At 41.5% G+C, this 17,989-nt stretch overlaps 1 protein-coding gene across 1 annotated transcript in view; it reads left to right on the forward strand.

Moving 5' to 3' along the window:
- Positions 1-17,989, forward strand: part of BAIAP2L1 (BAR/IMD domain containing adaptor protein 2 like 1) — a 150,396-nt gene that overhangs the window by 57,993 nt on the left and 74,414 nt on the right. Inside the window, exon 3 of the mRNA XM_040356792.1 lies at positions 6,682-6,768. Coding sequence (XP_040212726.1) covers positions 6,682-6,768 — 87 coding nt within the window. The remainder of the gene's footprint in view (positions 1-6,681; positions 6,769-17,989) is intronic.

Here is a 17,989-nt window from a genome sequence, read left to right on the forward strand (position 1 = left end):
ATTCACTATATATAAAATACGGAGAGAGCGCAATAGTTAAGAGCAATATCTTCCCTGCCTGACTGAGCTGTTCAAATGGGTTATATTGAGTTTCTCTCAAAGGAAGGCTATATTGAGTTTCTCTCAAAAAAAAAAAAAAAAATAAAAAATAAAAGAAATTGTAAAAGAAATTTGATAAAACAGTAAAAAATTGGATGTAAAACCCTTGGTTTTACCACTTACCGACCATCCCATATCAGTTTTACTGCTACAGGTCGGCTGCACAGCGCAGTATTGGGTATATACGTATCGTACACAAGTGCTCAGCAAATCTTGCGGACCCGATTTCCCCCGACACCCACTGATTGTTCTGTACACAGGCAGAACAGTGATATGTAAACAAGGCAGATTGCTGTTCTGTCAGTACAGAAGGCATGGATTCTGTGTTTATGTAAAGCAGGAACACTCATCCATGCCTTTGACTAGTTAAAGCACCTCCCCCACTACCCTTCCCAGCCAGTGTCATTAGAACAGTGACAGTGCATATTTTTAGCACCGATCACTGTATTGGTGTCACTGGTCCCCAATAAAGTGTCGGTGTCCAATTTGGTCATCGCAATATTAAGTCGCTGATCGCTGCTATTACTAGTAGAAGCAAAAATAAATAAAAATTCTATAAATATATCCAGGGCTGTGGAGTCGGTAGATAAATGTTCCGACTCCAACTCCTCAGTTTTATGTACTTCCGACTCCGACTCCCCGACTCCTCTGTATTAATATGCAAATGTATTTTATACATTCCTTGAGGGAAAGAAACGCAACCTACCACAGGACTACTGGCTGGGAAGCCAACAGTCTACTGTATTGCACAGTTTAAGCAAAAGACAAACACAATGAAACAATCAAGTGGCTGGATAGTAGCAGCAGGCATAAACATCAGGAACAGGATCTTTACCAGTTCAAAAATACAAACCACATTATTTGGTTGTTTTAGAACAAAAACAAAGCTTATCTATAACGAACCAAAAACAAAATCTGTAAAACCTAGAAATGGTTTATATTAATCTTAAAATGTAGTTATAGGCTTAGCAAATGCAAATCAATTCAATGTAGAGTTCTAAGGAAGAGAATTGCCTCTGCCAGATCCTCTTTCATAGAGGCTCTTAAGTCAGACTTTATTATTTTTAGGGCTGAAAATAATCTTTCGACACTGACTTGGGTGGGTGGCATTGCAGTAACTATTCTGGCCACATCACTAACGATCTCTGGATAAACAAGGATGGCTTCTTCAACAGTAAGTTTTGATGAGCGATCATACTTTTCAACTTCTTTTAGTGCTTTATAAAACTCCTGTTGGAATTTTTTTATTTGGACACTTACTGGTTCTCTAACATGCGTTCCCTGTAAAAGCAGAACACAACACTATGGAAAGTATAAGTATTGCAGCTCCTAATTGTGCGTTGCGTGCCATATAGTGAAGCACATGAAAAGCATGCTTCTTCACGGTCACTTAACGTGTTCGTTTTGCGGTTACGTGAGGCACTGCAGGCATTGGTCTTTATTCTTACAGTAGAGAAGTCATTAATTATAACTTTTTGTGAATTGGGACATTTAAACTTGCTTTTTTTTTTTTATTCCAATCTAAATTTAGTAGGAGTCGGTGCATTGTTTGCCGACTCCAGGTACCCAAAATTTCCTCCGACTCTGACTCCACAGCCCTGAATATATCCCATAGTTTGTAGACACTAACTTTTGTCCAAACCAATCATTATACACTTATTGGGATTTTTTTTTACCAAAAATATATAACCGAATACATATTTGCCTAAATTGATGAAGAAATTAATTATTTTTTGTTTGTTTATTTGGATATGTTTTAAAGTAGAAAGTAAAACTTTTTTTTTTTTTTTTTTTTTTTTCCTCAAATTTTTTTTTTTTTCTTTTTTTTTCTTTTTTTTTTTGTTTAGCATGTGCGGGGGAAAAAAACAGAGGTGATCAAATACCACCAAGAGAAATCTCTATTTGTGGGAAATGTTTTATTGGGTACAGTGTTGCACGACCGTGCAATTTTCAGTTAAAGTAACGCAGTACCGTATTGCAAAATATGGCCTGGCCTCGTCATGAAGTGGGGTAAATATTCTGGAGCTTAAGACATTGATCATTTATTTCCATGTGCATCTGTGCTGGCAAAAAGTCTAAGTAATAGGATGACTTAACAGTGGTTAGCTCAAAGCCTCTTGCACTGTATTTACACCTAATAGGTCTGGCAATCCCCAATCCCTCTGTTATCACAAACTTAATGTAGGCGCCTTGATGGGCAACAGAAAGGCCACTAAACATTGCTGCGGAATGTCTGGGTAAAGGGGGGGGGGAGGGGGTGTTGTCTGCTAAAACTCCAAGTCACAAAGCAATACACACTTTTTTTCCTCGAGTAGTGAAAGGATTTCATTGCTCCAGCTGCTGGCTGGAAATAGATATGCATGAAATATTCATGTGTATTTTTTTTTATATTTTACCTGACTTTTTAGGTATACAAATTGTTATATATTCCTTTTGCGTTTTTTATATTTTTAAAATTTGAAAACAGTCCGTTTATTCTGCCAAGAAGTGACTATTTAAGGCTTGAAAGGGTAGCCATGTGCACAGCATAGTATCTGGATCTAAGTGAAGTTATCCTAAATAATTGAGACATTGTGTGCCGCTCAAATGTAGCGGGTTGAAATTTGATGTGGTGTATCAAATACTGAAGCAGTTTAGATGGATTAAGAGTACGTTGCTGCCTAGACTTTCTAAATACCATTGTGCAGATTCCTACCTACTGCCTAGAATGTTCCTCATGAAGATTTACTAGAAGTTATTGGCTGTCAAGATTTGCATTTGTCGCAATAAAATACACCCAGTGGCTTTTCTGTATTTTAATAATCAAACTTTCTAGTGAACATCCTAAAACCAACAGGGAATGAACAGGGAATATACTCGAGTAGAAGCCGAGTTTTCAGCACATGTTTTTTTTATTTTATGTGCTGAAAATGCCCCCCTCGGCTTATACTCGAGTCAGCTTTTTGCGCCTGATCTCCCGGACTTTGGGGACCCGGTGCCGGCCGTAGGTACCCTGGACCCCAAACTTGACACACATATAGCCCCACTCAAAGTTTGTTGTCCGGGGGACCTACAGCCGGGGAGCACTGAATTTACAAAGTCAGGCACCCCTTCGATAGACTCCCATGTTAAACAGTAATTTCTCCAGTAAATTCGGGGAAGCAGGAACAAATATTGTCTCTGGACAGCCGCACTCTGAACAAATTGTAGCCTTTTATTAAAAGGACAGCACTACAAGTCACAGCAAAATAAAATAAAACCTGACTGACGCATTTCGCACTGAAACTAGTGCTTAGTCATAGCTAAAATTAGCGGTAAATTTGGGGACCCGGTGCCGGCCGTAGGTCCCCTGGACCCGAAACTTGCCACACATGTAGCCCCAGTTTTCCTCCTACAAGTGTGCAAAGTTTGCTGTCTGGGGGACCTACGGCCGGGGAGCACCATATTTTTATTATTTTTTTCAAAGTCGGGCACCCCTTCTATATACTCCCATGTTAAACATAAGTCTAGTCATGGGCACAGTGAGGCATGCAGATGGACACCCTAGGCTTATCGACTTATCGACTCAAGTCCATAAGTTTGTTTTTTTTTGTTTTTTTTGTGTGGTAAAATGAGGTGCCTCGGCTTATATTCGGGTCGACTTATACTCGAGTATATACGGTATTAGTTCTGATCATAGTTGACATGAGTTAATACCGAGCTCTTAAAGAGGACCTATACTATGCAAACTGTGCAAAAAAGACACGCAAAGAAGGACTAGTTGTAGAATTGCCTGTGGGCTCTCTGAAGATGAAGTTTTTTTCTTTACTGACGTGCAACACCTTGTGCCACACAATGTGCTACTTGGTAGAGGCAGGCCTTGTCTCGTGTCACAGCTACTTTCTGAAGACTTTTGATCTGAGGATTGATGGGGAAATCTAGAAGCAATAGGAGAGGTGAAGTGACGTCAGTAAGAATGGGCACTTGTGGATTTTCTTGGTTTTTATTGTTTTTAATGTGAGAAATGCCTGTTTTGCTTCTAATATACTTTTAAAAACAATATTATACCATGGGAGTGTCTTTTTACAAACACATAACTGTGGATGATATGGAAAGAGCCCCCCCCCCCCCCCCCAGGACCACCATAGAGATGTTGATTGGGAGGAGAAACCGAGGACCCCCAGAGGCTGTTAGCTGGGTGAGTTTACAACCACTTGAAGATAAAAAAAACTTGTGTGTAGCAGCCTCCCCAGCACCCCCTAATTACCCCCTAATTACTTACCTGAGCCCCATCTCTCTCTAGCTGCTGGGATAATCGATAGGAGGGAAGGGGGGAAAAGGGGGACCAGAGAAGAGGAGGATTGGGGCTGCTCTGTGCAAAACCAACTGCACAGAGCAGTTAAGTATAACATGTTTGTTATTTAAAATGCAAAACAAAAAAACACACTTTACAATCACTTTAATATCTACTTATCTAAAGCTTTATCAAGGTGAGAGGCTAGTGAACACTGAGGTGACACCACATTGGAAAAGGGAAGGTAATGCATCTTTACAGACACTCCTACCTAATGGTGAAGGCACCATTGATAAAAAAGGACAACCTTTTAGTTGGGACAATTACTCAGTTTATCACTGTGATTTGTGTATTTTTAATATTATGTTATTTGATATGAATAGCACGATTTTGTATTTACCTTTCTTACTCCAGACACAATAGTACATACATTTTTTTTTTTTTTTTGCAGATTTGCACGCCTTTAATCATTTATTTGTGGTTTTGCACACTTCACATCTGTATTTGAGGTTTTATATGATTTGTTCCTTTTTTTTAAAAATTTTGCGGTATATATTACTTGGCAGATTTGCACGCTGCTTTATATATTTGAAATTACACAGGGATTTGAAATTACACAGGGTTTGTCTATCTGTTGACCTGGCAAGAGATACTTGGTACTTTTTGGCATTGCAGCACTATTTCACTTTACATTCAAACCTCACAGTAGCTAAGGATAAGCTATAGAGCTAACAGCTAAATCGCCTTTTTATTCTCATTTCACATATAGTGATAGCACAAGAGTAACTCACTATACACGCACAGATTACATATCGGTACTTGTGGGACCGCTGTAGAAGTGGAGAATCGCTGTAGTCGTCACTGCTGCTACAGTGCCTGCCAAGGTCTTCCAAGTCCCGTGCTGAGCGGCTGCATATTAACCACGGTGGGGTTACTCACACTGCATAGGTGCCATGTAAAGAATGCCTTGCATTTTTTTCAATGAATACGTGCCATCCTCTGGACCAGGGGTCTCCAAACTTTCTAAACAAAGGGCCAGTTTACAGTCCTTCAGACTTTAGGGGGGGCCAGACCAGGGTCTTTAGGAGTAGAAAATGTCCAGTGGGAGTAAATAATACCATATCTTTGGTGTCAGTGGGAGGACTAGTGCCCCATCGTTGGTGTCAATGGAAAGAATTGATGGTGTCAGTTGGAGGAGTAGTGCCCCATTGTTGTCAGCAACAAGAATAATGCCCCATTGGAGTTGGATGGAATAGTTTTCAAAGGACCGCATTAAGGCACGCAAAGGGGCCGCAGTTTGGAGACCCCTGCTCTGGACAATGGGAAGAGGCAAGGGTGGTGGTATGATCCAGATCAGTGTTTCTCTCAACCTTTTTTCAGTCAAGGCACCCTTTTAAAATTATGGACAGTCTCAAGGCATTCCATTCTAAAATGTAGTTTTACATAATGCAGCAGCATTGACACACGTGGGACACTAAACGTTAGAGGCGATTTATTCTTCCAAAGCAAATACACTTTTGGACACTAGTACTGACTAGTATTCCAATGTATGTTTTCTCCCTCAGTTACTACTCCAGCACTCAGCTAATATGACCCCCCAGTCTTGATCGCCTGCACAGCATCCTTGTTTGACCCTGCCCCTCTCCAACACCCTTCTTATCAACACAGGTGACATCACTGGCTGTAAGGCTGCATTCACACTGTAATGCCGCGTACGCGGTGTATTTTGCCGCGATTTGTTTATAACTTTTTTTTTCTCACAAATTATTTCCATTGCTGTCTATGGCCGAACGCCAATGCCGCCTGAAAAAAAGGGTCCGGGACTTGTTTTCAGGCGTTCGGCGTGAGATGTGAACCATCTCATAGACAGCAATGGAAATTCGCCCCTCCAGCGTATCGAGCGTCGCGCTTCAGGCGTTTTGTCGCCTAGGTGTGAATGCAGCCTTAGAGGCCGGTGGCTGGAAAGTTGAAATGGTGCTCATAAAACCTGTGGCTTTGTGTAACAAAAAGGCAGGCTTGATCCACCTGCTGGCTTGTATACATTTTTTGGGCAATATTTAGGCATTTTGCCAAGGCACCCTGGTTGAAAAGGCTGGTCTAGACCAATGTGACCAGCAGTAAAATCCAAACCTTTAACAGTACAGCTTTAAAAGAGGTACTTGTGTGCCATAATCTCCTTTACAACAAATATTGGTATATAGGCAAGGGCTCTAATATTGTGGTTTACTGGTTTTGTCCAATGTTTATAAGACTATCACTTTTAAAAAGTGGGATAAATAGTGTTAATGTGTTGTGTATTTCTGGTTTTACTAATTCTATGTTTTCTCTAGCAATGGTACAAGCGGGAAAAGCTTATTATGATGGATTGGCCAAGGTGGGAGAGATGACTACAGTGTCGCCAGTATCAAAAGAACTAGGTAAGTTATGAATGGAACATTCTTTTCTGTTTTTGTGTTCAGTAGAAAATTATGAGAGGCAATAAATACCAGTAGTCCTCTTTCTGGATGTTACTGATGAATCTGTAACTTCCAGTGTAACTAAAGTAATGTGTTCTGTTCTCCTGCTAAAGGTGTGGCTAGAAGCAAACATGGTACATTCAACGTCTGAAGAATTTATATTGCGGTTTGCATAGTTGGTTTGGTTCAAATGTAAGAGCAGAGTGATTATCGGAAGAAAAAAGATAAAGATCAAGGATATGGGGAGATATATTAGGGCGGAAACAACTAATCGATTAATCGGCCAGTAACATAATGGGGTTAAAAAAACTAAAATGAGCCCTTTATAGTACAAAAAGAGCAAATAATCGCTACGGTTATTTATATTAATACAAAAAATCTTTGTACATTTGCTGAATGAAAGAATGTTTGAAATTTTCACTTGCGTTTACCATGTAATTTCTGCACGAAAACCACATACACTGTCTGAAAATTCCTTTCACCAAGAAGTTTTGTATTTCTACATTTTCCCGTCACTGTTTTTTTTTTTTTTTTGAAGGAAGACATTGTTGTATGGCCAGCATATAATATATTAGTTCTGTTTTTGAAAAATTGCAATATTGTCTAACTTTTACATTTTCTTTACATAAAAAAAATTGATCTGAGTCTGATGGTATTTACCAGATTCATCCTCTAATAGTATATACAGTATATCTCTTCTGTCAGTTATTCTCAGAGTCGATTTAGAGATTTTGCTCCCTAACCATATAGTTGGTTATTTATATTTACCGAAAAGAAGGTGCAGTGAAAAAGGCCTACTGCTGCACTTCCGGCGCCAGGTAGCGAATTGACCCTTCAACCAAAGTGATAGTGAGGTGGTGACACACTATCTATAGGTGTAGAGACAATACCAGTATGTGAGTGGTGTTGTTCTAAAAAGCAGCTATTTAAAATAAATGAAGAACCATCTATAAAGTAAATACTAAAAAATTATCAAATAAACGTGAACGGTTGTTCAGAGTGATAAAAACAGCGCTATGAACAGGCAAACTCTGTTCAAAATGGATATCCTGAATGAGTGATGGTGAGGGAGGTGATCAATCAATGGTATATACGCACCTAATACCAAACAAAAATTAATTTGTGAATGCACCATGAAATGTGGATAAGTCACCCAAATAGGAGGGTATAAGCTTACCACTGCAAATCTATAAATGATTTGCTTACAAACCATCAAATGATCCAGGTACTGCACGGGTTAAACCAACTCAGGCAGGGGTACATGAAAAGCAAAGAAACACAAAAATCATAGTGTAATGTGACTGAACAGTATCCCCAGCAAGGTGTGGAAAAAACCCCTTAGTTAATGCCCGTACAGTGTTTGAAAATAGTGAATGCACATAAATGAAATGGTTTCACCGGTATACTCCTGCCCACAGGGGCCGCGCGAGTGCTGCTGATGAGCTGGTCTCGTTCTCTCACTGTGGTTGGCGGGTGGTGGAGCGCGGTGGAACGCACTGTAGACTTCCGTGTAGCGTCTGTCTGTAGCCACGCATGGCCCTGTGGGCAGGAGTATACCGGTGAAACCATTTCATTTATGTGCATTCACTATTTTCAAACACTGTACGGGCATTAACTAAGGGGTTTTTTCCACACCTTGCTGGGGATACTGTTCAGTCACATTACACTATGATTTTTGTGTTTCTTTGCTTTTCATGTACCCCCGCCTGAGTTGGTTTAACCCGTGCAGTACCTGGATCATTTGATGGTTTGTAAGCAAATCATTTATAGATTTGCAGTGGTAAGCTTATACCCTCCTATTTGGGTGACTTATCCACATTTCATGGTGCATTCACAAATTAATTTTTGTTTGGTATTAGGTGCGTATATACCATTGATTGATCACCTCCCTCACCATCACTCATTCAGGATATCCATTTTGAACAGAGTTTGCCTGTTCATAGCGCTGTTTTTATCACTCTGAACAACCGTTCACGTTTATTTGATAATTTTTTAGTATTTATATTTACCACTTCATAGAGCTATTTAAGAATATTTTAAGCCTTCACTTCTCCTCCTGGTGGCGCGTCTCTCAACGTATTGGATTCCGTTTATTTATCTTCTATCACTGGAGGTCTACATGAATTGATTAAACTTTTATTTTCTCCGTTAGGGGACATTCATATTTGATTTATATTTATGAACTTTAGTGATTCACTATCACAACCCATTCATTACTTTCTGTTTTTTTCATACTTTTTTCACTGTATATTCACACATTGAACTATATGGTTCATCATTCAGTGCTATACCTTTATTGTAGATATTTAAGAATAAATTGTCTTTTCTTTAAAACTTTGCATATTAACTAAATTATATACCACACTTTTTTAAGGTTATATTTTTTTTTGTTATTATCAATTAACAAAATGGAAAGTAAATGAAGAGAGGATCGAATCAATATTTGGTGTGACCACCCTTTGCCTTCAAAACGGCATCAATTCTTTTAGATACATTTGCACACAGGTTTTTTTTTTTTTTAAGGAACTTGACAGGTAGGCTGTTCTTGGAGAACTAACCACAGATCTTCTGTGGATGTAGGCTGCCTGAAATCCATCTGTCTCTTGATAGCAATCCCAGACAGACTTAATGTTGGGATCAGGTCTCTGTGGGGGGCCACACCATCACTTCAGGACTCTCTGTGCTTTTTTTTATGCTAAAGATGGTTCTTAATGACAGTGACTGTATGTTTAGGGACATTGTCCTACTGCAGAAAAAAAAAATTGAGACCAATCTCGCACCTCCCTGGTGTAGTATAGTATGATGGATAGGTATCTGTTTTTATCAGCATTGAGGGACGCCATTGATCTTGACCAAATCTCCAGTCTCATGTGCAGAAATACAGCCCCAAGCTTACAAGGAACCTCCACCACACTTCACTGTTGCCTGCAGACACTCATTATTGTACCGTTCTCTAGCCCTTCACAAACAAACTGCCTCCTGCTACAGCCAAATATTTCAGATGTTGACTCCTCAGTCCAAAGCACCTGCTGTCGTTTTTCTGCATCTCTGTGAAAACCTAGGAACTGGGGTGCAGAAAAATGGCAGCAGGTGCTTTGGACTGAGGAGTCAAAATGTGAAATATTTGACTGTAGCAGGAGGCAGTTTGACAGCACTAAAAATGACACTGGCAGGGAAGGGGTTAACACTAGGGGGCGATCAATGGGGTTGTGTGTTCTAACTGTAAGGGAGGTGGACTCACTGGGACATGAGAGATCGCTGTTCCCGGTCATTGGGAACAGAAGATCTGACATGTCGTCTGGCAGAACGGGAAATTGCCTTGCTTACATGGTACACCACGATCGTGGGTCGACGGCGGATGTCGAGTACGCCGGACCCGTGGGCATGCTCCAGTGCTCGCGGCGGGCGCATCCCCGCTATCCTGTGCAAACAGATGTACACCTATGGCGGTTTGCGCATGAGAGCTGACCTGCGGCAGTATCATGACTGCGGCCGGCAAGTGGTTACATTGCGTCTATTAAATTTGTTACTTTACTAATTAATAATGGATTTATGATCAAGCTATAGAAGAAAGCCTAGTAATGTTTTTGTGGCAATATTATGAGGAAACACCACGCTTACCTACAGGGAAGTTACTTTCAAACAATGCCAGACTCCCTTACAATTGTATAAGGAAGTCTTTGAGGTCTAATAGATTAACTCCTAAGATTAATAGCAGCAGAACTACTGCGTCCTCTATTGTATGTGAAATAGCCACAGGCACAGAACGCTCAGTTATGAATTCAGTCACACCCCTTGTGCTGAAACAGTAGGTAAAATACTTTATTGTTCACACATCATCATGTAGGATGGCAGACGTGTTGGTGCAATTCTTCATCATTGAAGGTCTACTAAGCAGCAACAGGGCCTATCTGATTTTCTTTTGCATTGAAAAAGTAATATTTGGCTTGGTGAACATCTGTTTGGTAGCTGTTATCTACAAGTTAAAAAGGAAGTAAACCCTCTTAAAAAAAATTCTGAAAAAAAACCCCTGCAAGAAAAAGGCATAATGAGCTAGTATGCATAGCATACTAGCTCATTATGTATTACCTGAGATCGAAGCCCCCGCAGCGGTGCTCGTTCTCTCCTCCATCGCAGCCATCTTTCCCAGAGTGACTTCCTCGTATCGTGGCTCCGGCACTGTGATTGGCCGGAGCCGCGACGACGTCACTCCCGAACATGCGAGCGGTAACTGCACGCTCAGTGCGCCTGCGCGCCGTACATCGGTGCATGTCTTTTTGAAATATCTCCTAAACCGTGTAGGTCCAAGTGGTCTGTAAGGGTTTACAACCACTTTAATATTGTTATAATGGCAATGCAGTATTTTACTGTGAGACACTCTACAATTAAAGCCTAATTACACACTGAGATTTTTTTCGTTCAATCCAGTTGGTTAAACGGAAAAAAAAACAACTGTCAGCTCCGGTTGGATCCGCTGTACTAACGGTCCGATGTTAATACAGTGTTCTCCCCCCGCTGAGCTCTTGTGTTCTGACAGAGGGATGGCCCCCCCCCCCCACAAGAAAACACACAGATATGCGCTCTCGCTCAATGATTGTGAGACGGTCGACTGCTTGTTTTGAAGCATGCACGTCCGACAGAAGCCGGCCGTTCGAACTAGCTGGCATACACACGGCTCCGAATGTCAGCCTTTTTTTTTTAACTGGCCGATGTCTCCCAACATTTGGCCCGTGTGTACGGGGCTTAAGCCTGTGAAAGGGTGAAAATGCATAAGAGGGTCATGGCTTAGGAGGAGACAAGCTGAAACTTACTTGTCATACACTAGTTCAGGCAGTCTCCCAGTATGTGTTTTCATTTGACAGACTAATGAAATCTTTTTAACACATTTATCACAATTAATTGAGTCCGGATCTTTATCAGTTACCATTTGGTCATGTTTTGATTTTCAGACCTGGAAGATCTGAAGGCATTAGGGAAGAAGAGCTCACTACTCTTTTGTCATAGTCATTTTTATTGTGTTTTTTTTTTAAATAACTCAATTTAATAAAGTAAGTTTATTCAAATTCTAACTATAGTTAAAGGGGAGTTTCAGCCTTTTAGTGTTTATTAAAAGTCAGCAGCTACAAAAAGTGTAGCTGCTGACTTTTAATAAACACACTTACCTGCTCCACGGTCCAGCAACGCAGCCGCCCGGAGCTGCGCTCCTCTCCCCCCCCCCCCCCCTCTCCGGCCGGCGCCTCCATTCATAGTGTGGGCACATGGCCGTGACGGCTTTCGTTTTCACAGCCGGGCACTCACTGTGCATGCTCAAGTCGCGCTGCGCTCTATGAATGGACAGGCGAGGTAGGGGGTGCCTAAGGCGAGGAGAGAAGTTGCTGAGGCGGACCCTGGCCAGAAGGAGGAAGTGGGACAGGAAGTCCCACTCCTACCGAAGCCCCCCCCCCATGTAAGGTGGTGAGGAGTGCTTAAAGCAGGAGTTCCACTTTTGGGTGGAACTCAGCTTTAAGCATGCTCCCAACCCCCATTCTATGCCTATTCTAATTACCCATCTGAAAGGAAAGATGTCTATACTTATTCTGAAGGCGTTTTGGTTTGGTCACATTATCTCTTCAGCGGGTGGCTTCAGTGAAGAGGAGAGCTTGCCACCATCAGCTGCAGAGCCTATGCAGCATCACCCATAAGCCTACTATGTGGCATCCTTTGCCGGCTGTTTCTCCTCTACCAATGCAGGAAGCGGATCATGTGACTGGACCTGAGCCCCCTTTGGCAAACAAAAGTATAAAGCTTTTTATTAGGGTCGTTGGAATAGTCTTAGAATGGGAGCAGGTTTGGGTTTAGTTGGGATTTGACTGAGCGTCCACTTTAAGCAGTTGAAGCTGATCTGGTATTCTAGCGAATCTGTACAAAATTCAGGTTCGGTAATCTGTGCTACCCCAGCTTTTGTAGGATAAATATACATTTGTATAGTTTTATCTTCTAAGTTACCCCTAGCACCCTGTGGTGATCACATGTACCCTCCCAGGGAAAAAAAAACAAAACTTTTTAGCAATACACACTAAACTAAGCATGTGCAGCGTGCTCCCAAGGCTCTGTACTATCAGAAGACGAATTGGTGACTGTGGAAGAAGGGGAGGATCAGAGAAGATGGAATCAAACATCCTTTTTACACAATGCTGGGGATTAACCCCTTAGGTTTTACAGTGAGTATAACTGCGCTGCTTTAACTGGTAATTGCGCAGTCATGCAATGTTGTACCGAAACGAGATTTGTGTCCTTTTCTTCCCACAAATAGAGCTTTCTTTTGATGGTATTTGATTGCCTCTGCGATTTTTATTTTTTGCGATATAAATGGAAAAAGATTGAAAATGTTGAAAAAAAAATATTTTTCTTATAACAAAAAGTAAAAAATATCGAATAAACTACATTTTAGTCAAACATTTAGGCCAAAATGTATTCGGCCACATTCTTTAGTAAAAAAAATCGCAATAAGCGTATATTTATTGGTTTTCGCAAAAATTATAGCGTCTACAAACTAGGGTACATTTTCTGGAATTTACACAGCTTTTATTTTATGACTGCCTATCTCATTTCTTGAGGTGCTAAAATGGCAGGGCAGTACAAAACCCCCCAAATGACCCCATTTTGAAAAGTAGACACCCCAAGGAAACTGCTGAGAGGCATGTTGAGTCCATTGAATATTTTTTTTTGTCCCAAGTGATTGAATAATGACAAAAAATAAAATAAAAATTACAAAAAGTTGTCACTAAATGATATATTGCTCACACATGCCATGGTTATATGTGGAATTGCACCCCAAAATACATTCTGCTGCTTCTTCTGAGTACGGGGATACCACATGTGTTGGACTTTTTGGGAGCCTAGCCACGTACGGGACCCCGAAAACCAAGCACCGCCTTCAGCATTTCTAAGGGTGCAAATTTTTGATTTCACTCCTCACTACCTATCAGTTTCGAAGGCCATAAAATGCCAAAGTAGCACAAGACCCCCCCCAAATGACCCCATTTTGGAAAGTAGACACCCCAAGCTATTTTCTGAGAGGGATGTCGAGTCCATGGAATATTTTATATTTTGACACAAGTTGCGGGAATATGACAAACTGATTTTTTTTTTGCACAAAGTTGTCACTAAATGATATATTTCTCACACATGCCATGGTTATATGTGGAATTGCACCCCAAAATACATTCTGCTGCTTCTCCTGAGTACAGGGATACCACATGTGTGTGACTTTTTGGGAGCCTAGCCGCGTACGGGGCCCCGAAAGCCAAGCACCGCCTTCAAGATTTCTAAGGGCATACATTTTTGATTTCACTCCTCACTACCTATCATAGTTTTGAAGGCCATACAATGCCAAGATGGCACACAACCCCCCCCAAATGACCCCATTTTGGAAAGAAGACACCCCAAGCTATTTGCTGAGAGGCATGTTGAGTCCATGGAATATTTAATTTTTTTGCCCCAAGTGATTGAATATTGACCAAAAAAATAAATAAAAAATAAATTACAAAACGTTGTCACTAAATGATATATTTCTCACACATGCCATGGTTATATGTGGTATTGCACCCCAAAATACATTCTGCTGCTTCTCCTGAGTACGGGGATACCACATGTGTGGGACTTTTTGGGAGCTTAGCCGCGTACGGGACCCCGAAAACCAATCACCACCTTCAAGATTTCTAAGGACATAAATTTTTGATTTCACTCACACAAATCTTGAAGGCGGTGATTGGTTTTTGGGGTCCCGTACGCGGCTAGGCTCCCAAAAAGTCCCACACATGTGGTATCTCCGTACTCAGGAGAAGCAGCAGCATGTATTTTGGGGTGCAATTCCACATATTACCATGGCATGTGTGAGAAATAGATCATTTAGTGACAACGTTTTGTAATTTTTTTTTTTGGTCAATATTTAATCACTTGGGGCAAAAAAATTAAATATTCCATGGACTCAACATGCCTCTCAGCAAATAGCTTGGGGTGTCTTCTTTCCAAAATGGGGTCATTTGGGGGGGGTTGTGTGCCATCTTGGCATTGTATGGCCTTCAAAACTATGATAGGTAGTGAGGAGTGAAATCAAAAATGTATGCCCTTAGAAATCTTGAAGGCGGTGCTTGGTTTTCGGGGCCCCGTACGCGGCTAGGCTCCCAAAAAGTCCCACACATGTGGTATCCCCGTACTCAGGAGAAGCAGCAGAATGTATTTTGGGGTACAATTCCACATATAACTATGGCATGTGTGAGCAATATATCATTTAGTGACAACTTTGTGCAAAAAAAAATCAGTTTATCATATTCCCGCAACTTGTGTCAAAATATAAAATATTCCATGGACTCGACATCCCTCTCAGAAAATAGCTTGGGGTGTCTACTTTCCAAAATGGGGTCATTTGGGTTTTTTTTGTGCTATTTTGGCATTTTATGGCCTTCGAAACTGTGATAGGTAGTGAGGAGTGAAATCAAAAATGTACACCCTTAGAAAGCCTGAAGGCGGTGATTGGTTTTTGGGGTCCCGTACGCGGCTAGGCTTCCAAAAAGTCTCACACATGTGGTATCCCCGTACTCAGGAGAAGCAGCAGAATGTATTTTGGGGTTTAATTCCACATATGGGGGGAGTATGCTTTGCGCGTGGGTTTAAGCGTTACTGGCACTAACTAGCTACCTAGCGGCACCAGCGACACTAATACAGCGATCAGAAAAATGATCGCTTAGTGAGGCTGGCAATAGGGGGTGAAAGGGTTAACTCTAGGGGCAATCAGGGGTTAAAACCTTTATTAGAAAATGTATGGGGGTACCTAACGCTATAAAAACCTAGCGGGCGAACCTCAAAAGATAACTAGCTACCTAGCGGCACGAGCGACACTAATACAGCGATCAGAAAAACGATCGCTTAGTGATGCTGGCAAAAGGGGGGTGAAAGGGTTAACTAGGCGGTGATCAAGGGGTTAAAAGTGTTAGGTCCAGGGTAGCCCCCTACCCCCCCCCAATAAAGGTTTTAACCCCTTGATCACCCCCTAGTTAACCCTTTCACCCCCCTTTTGCCAGCGTCACTAAGCGATCGTTTTTCTGATCGCTGTATTAGTGTCGCTCGTGCCGCTGGGTAGCTAGTTTTTTTTTGAGGTTCGCCGCCATGTTTTTATAGCGTTAGGTACCCCCCGAAATTTTCTAACGCTATAAAAACATGGCGGCGAACCTCAAAAAAAAAATGGCTACCTAGTGGCACGAGCGACACTAATACAGCGATCAGAAAAACGATCGCTTAATGACGCTGGCAAAAGGGGGGTGAAAGGGTTAACTAGGGGGTGATCAAGGGGTTAAAACCTTTATTGGGGGGGGTAGGGGGCTACCCTGGACCTAACACTAACTGCCTGACACCAACTGCCTGTCACACTGACACTAAATGCAGTGATCAGTAAATGATCACTGCTATTTAGTGACAGTGTGACTGGGGGGGGTGACCGGGGGGGGATTGTATGCCTATGTGTACAGGTGTCAGTGTAGTGCTTGTGTACTCACTGTGTGATGTCTCCGCTCCTCCGCCGGACGAATATAGCGGCGGGAGGAGCGGTGACATCACTTCCTCCTCTGCCTGTGTTTACAAAGCAGGCGGGGGAGGAAGCGGATTGGCTGGGGAGCGATCCGGAGGGGGCGGACAAAAACGAACCGCCGCCCCCTCATCCCAGATCGCTGCTGAAGCTAACCGGACCGCCCGCAAGTACCGGGGGGGGTCCCGATTGGACCCCCGACCCACGTCAAGCAGAGCACGTACAGGTACGTTGATGTGCCTGTCTGTGCCATTCTGCTGACGTATATGTACATGAGGCGGTCCGGAAGTGGCTAGTACATACATACATTTAATTCAGAGTCGAAAACTCACAGTATTAAAGGCAATTAGTGTTTTGGGAAGACGGTCCGTAATGGTGGTAATTTCTGTCAGCAAAGGTTTTTAACCATTTACTCTTTTATTCTTTCAGTCGTAGGGCTGGTGGGTCAGGTGATATTTCATGATTGGTTAGCCAAATATATGCACAATCTGTGAGAATTTTTGGGCTATTCTGTACTGTACTGTACTATAGTGCATACAGCCACAGAGCCTCCTGTAATGCCTGTTCTTTTTGCCAGTAGCTGCATGTCGGTGCAATCAAACGGAGGGATTAGGTTAAGTCTTTGACAATAAATTTTCCTTTAGCAGAAGTGTGTTTTTAAAGCACAAAAAGAACCGTTCTAAAATCTGTATTACAAAAACCTATTTTGTAGAATCGGTCAGATTTCACATTCTGACCTGTTTGCTTTAATCACAGAGAAGTCTAGTGTATTTTTTCAATACTGTAATTGTATTAATTTTGGAGGGGCCTTTAAACACAAAAGCAGTAAGTTGGTATTCAGCCAAGATGAGGAAAGAAATTACTGGAATACTACTTTTATAATTAGTATTAGAATTTCGGTTACCAATTCTGAAAATTAAATGGACTATTCAACCCTCTGCAAGCCACCTGCAACAAGCCAGTATGAGAGAGCTTGCTTTCCAGTTGCATTTTTTTTACTCTTTATCTATCTATGTAATTATATATATATATATATATATATATATATATATATAATTTTTTTTTTTTTACAAGCCTCACTACTTTATATACTTTGATATTTGGCTAATCTTATAAACAAGACAGAAAAGAGATCTAACCGCAGTGATTTTCCCCGCTCAGCTGATGTGTTCTGACAGAACACTCCGATCAGCGCGCTCTGCCATTGGCTGAGAGTGCTGATCGAGAGTCGGTCGGCTGCTGGTTTTCCAGCATGCTCTTCCGACAGAAGCCGGCTTCTGTCGGACAGAACTAAATACACACGGGCCGAATGACGACCGTTTTTTTTTTTTTTCTTAACCAGCCAATGTCTTGCAACATTTGGCCCATGTGTATAGGGCATAACCGGATACAGTAAAAGTAGTAATGGATTACAAAGCTAATTATCCGAGTTTGTTCACCAAGTTACTGAAGGATGTGCAGGCATGGTCTGATGTAAATCTGTCATAGATGGGTTGAATCGCCTCCGTAAAGATGACAATTCTACCTAGGTTACTTTATTATTTTTACACTTTGCCTATCCAGGTCCCGGTTCATGCCACGTGATGGTTTTAATCCAAAATCTTTCATTACATTTGGGGA

This window comes from Rana temporaria, chromosome 6, assembly GCF_905171775.1.
Source record: "Rana temporaria chromosome 6, aRanTem1.1, whole genome shotgun sequence".
Lineage (NCBI taxonomy): Eukaryota > Metazoa > Chordata > Amphibia > Anura > Ranidae > Rana > Rana temporaria.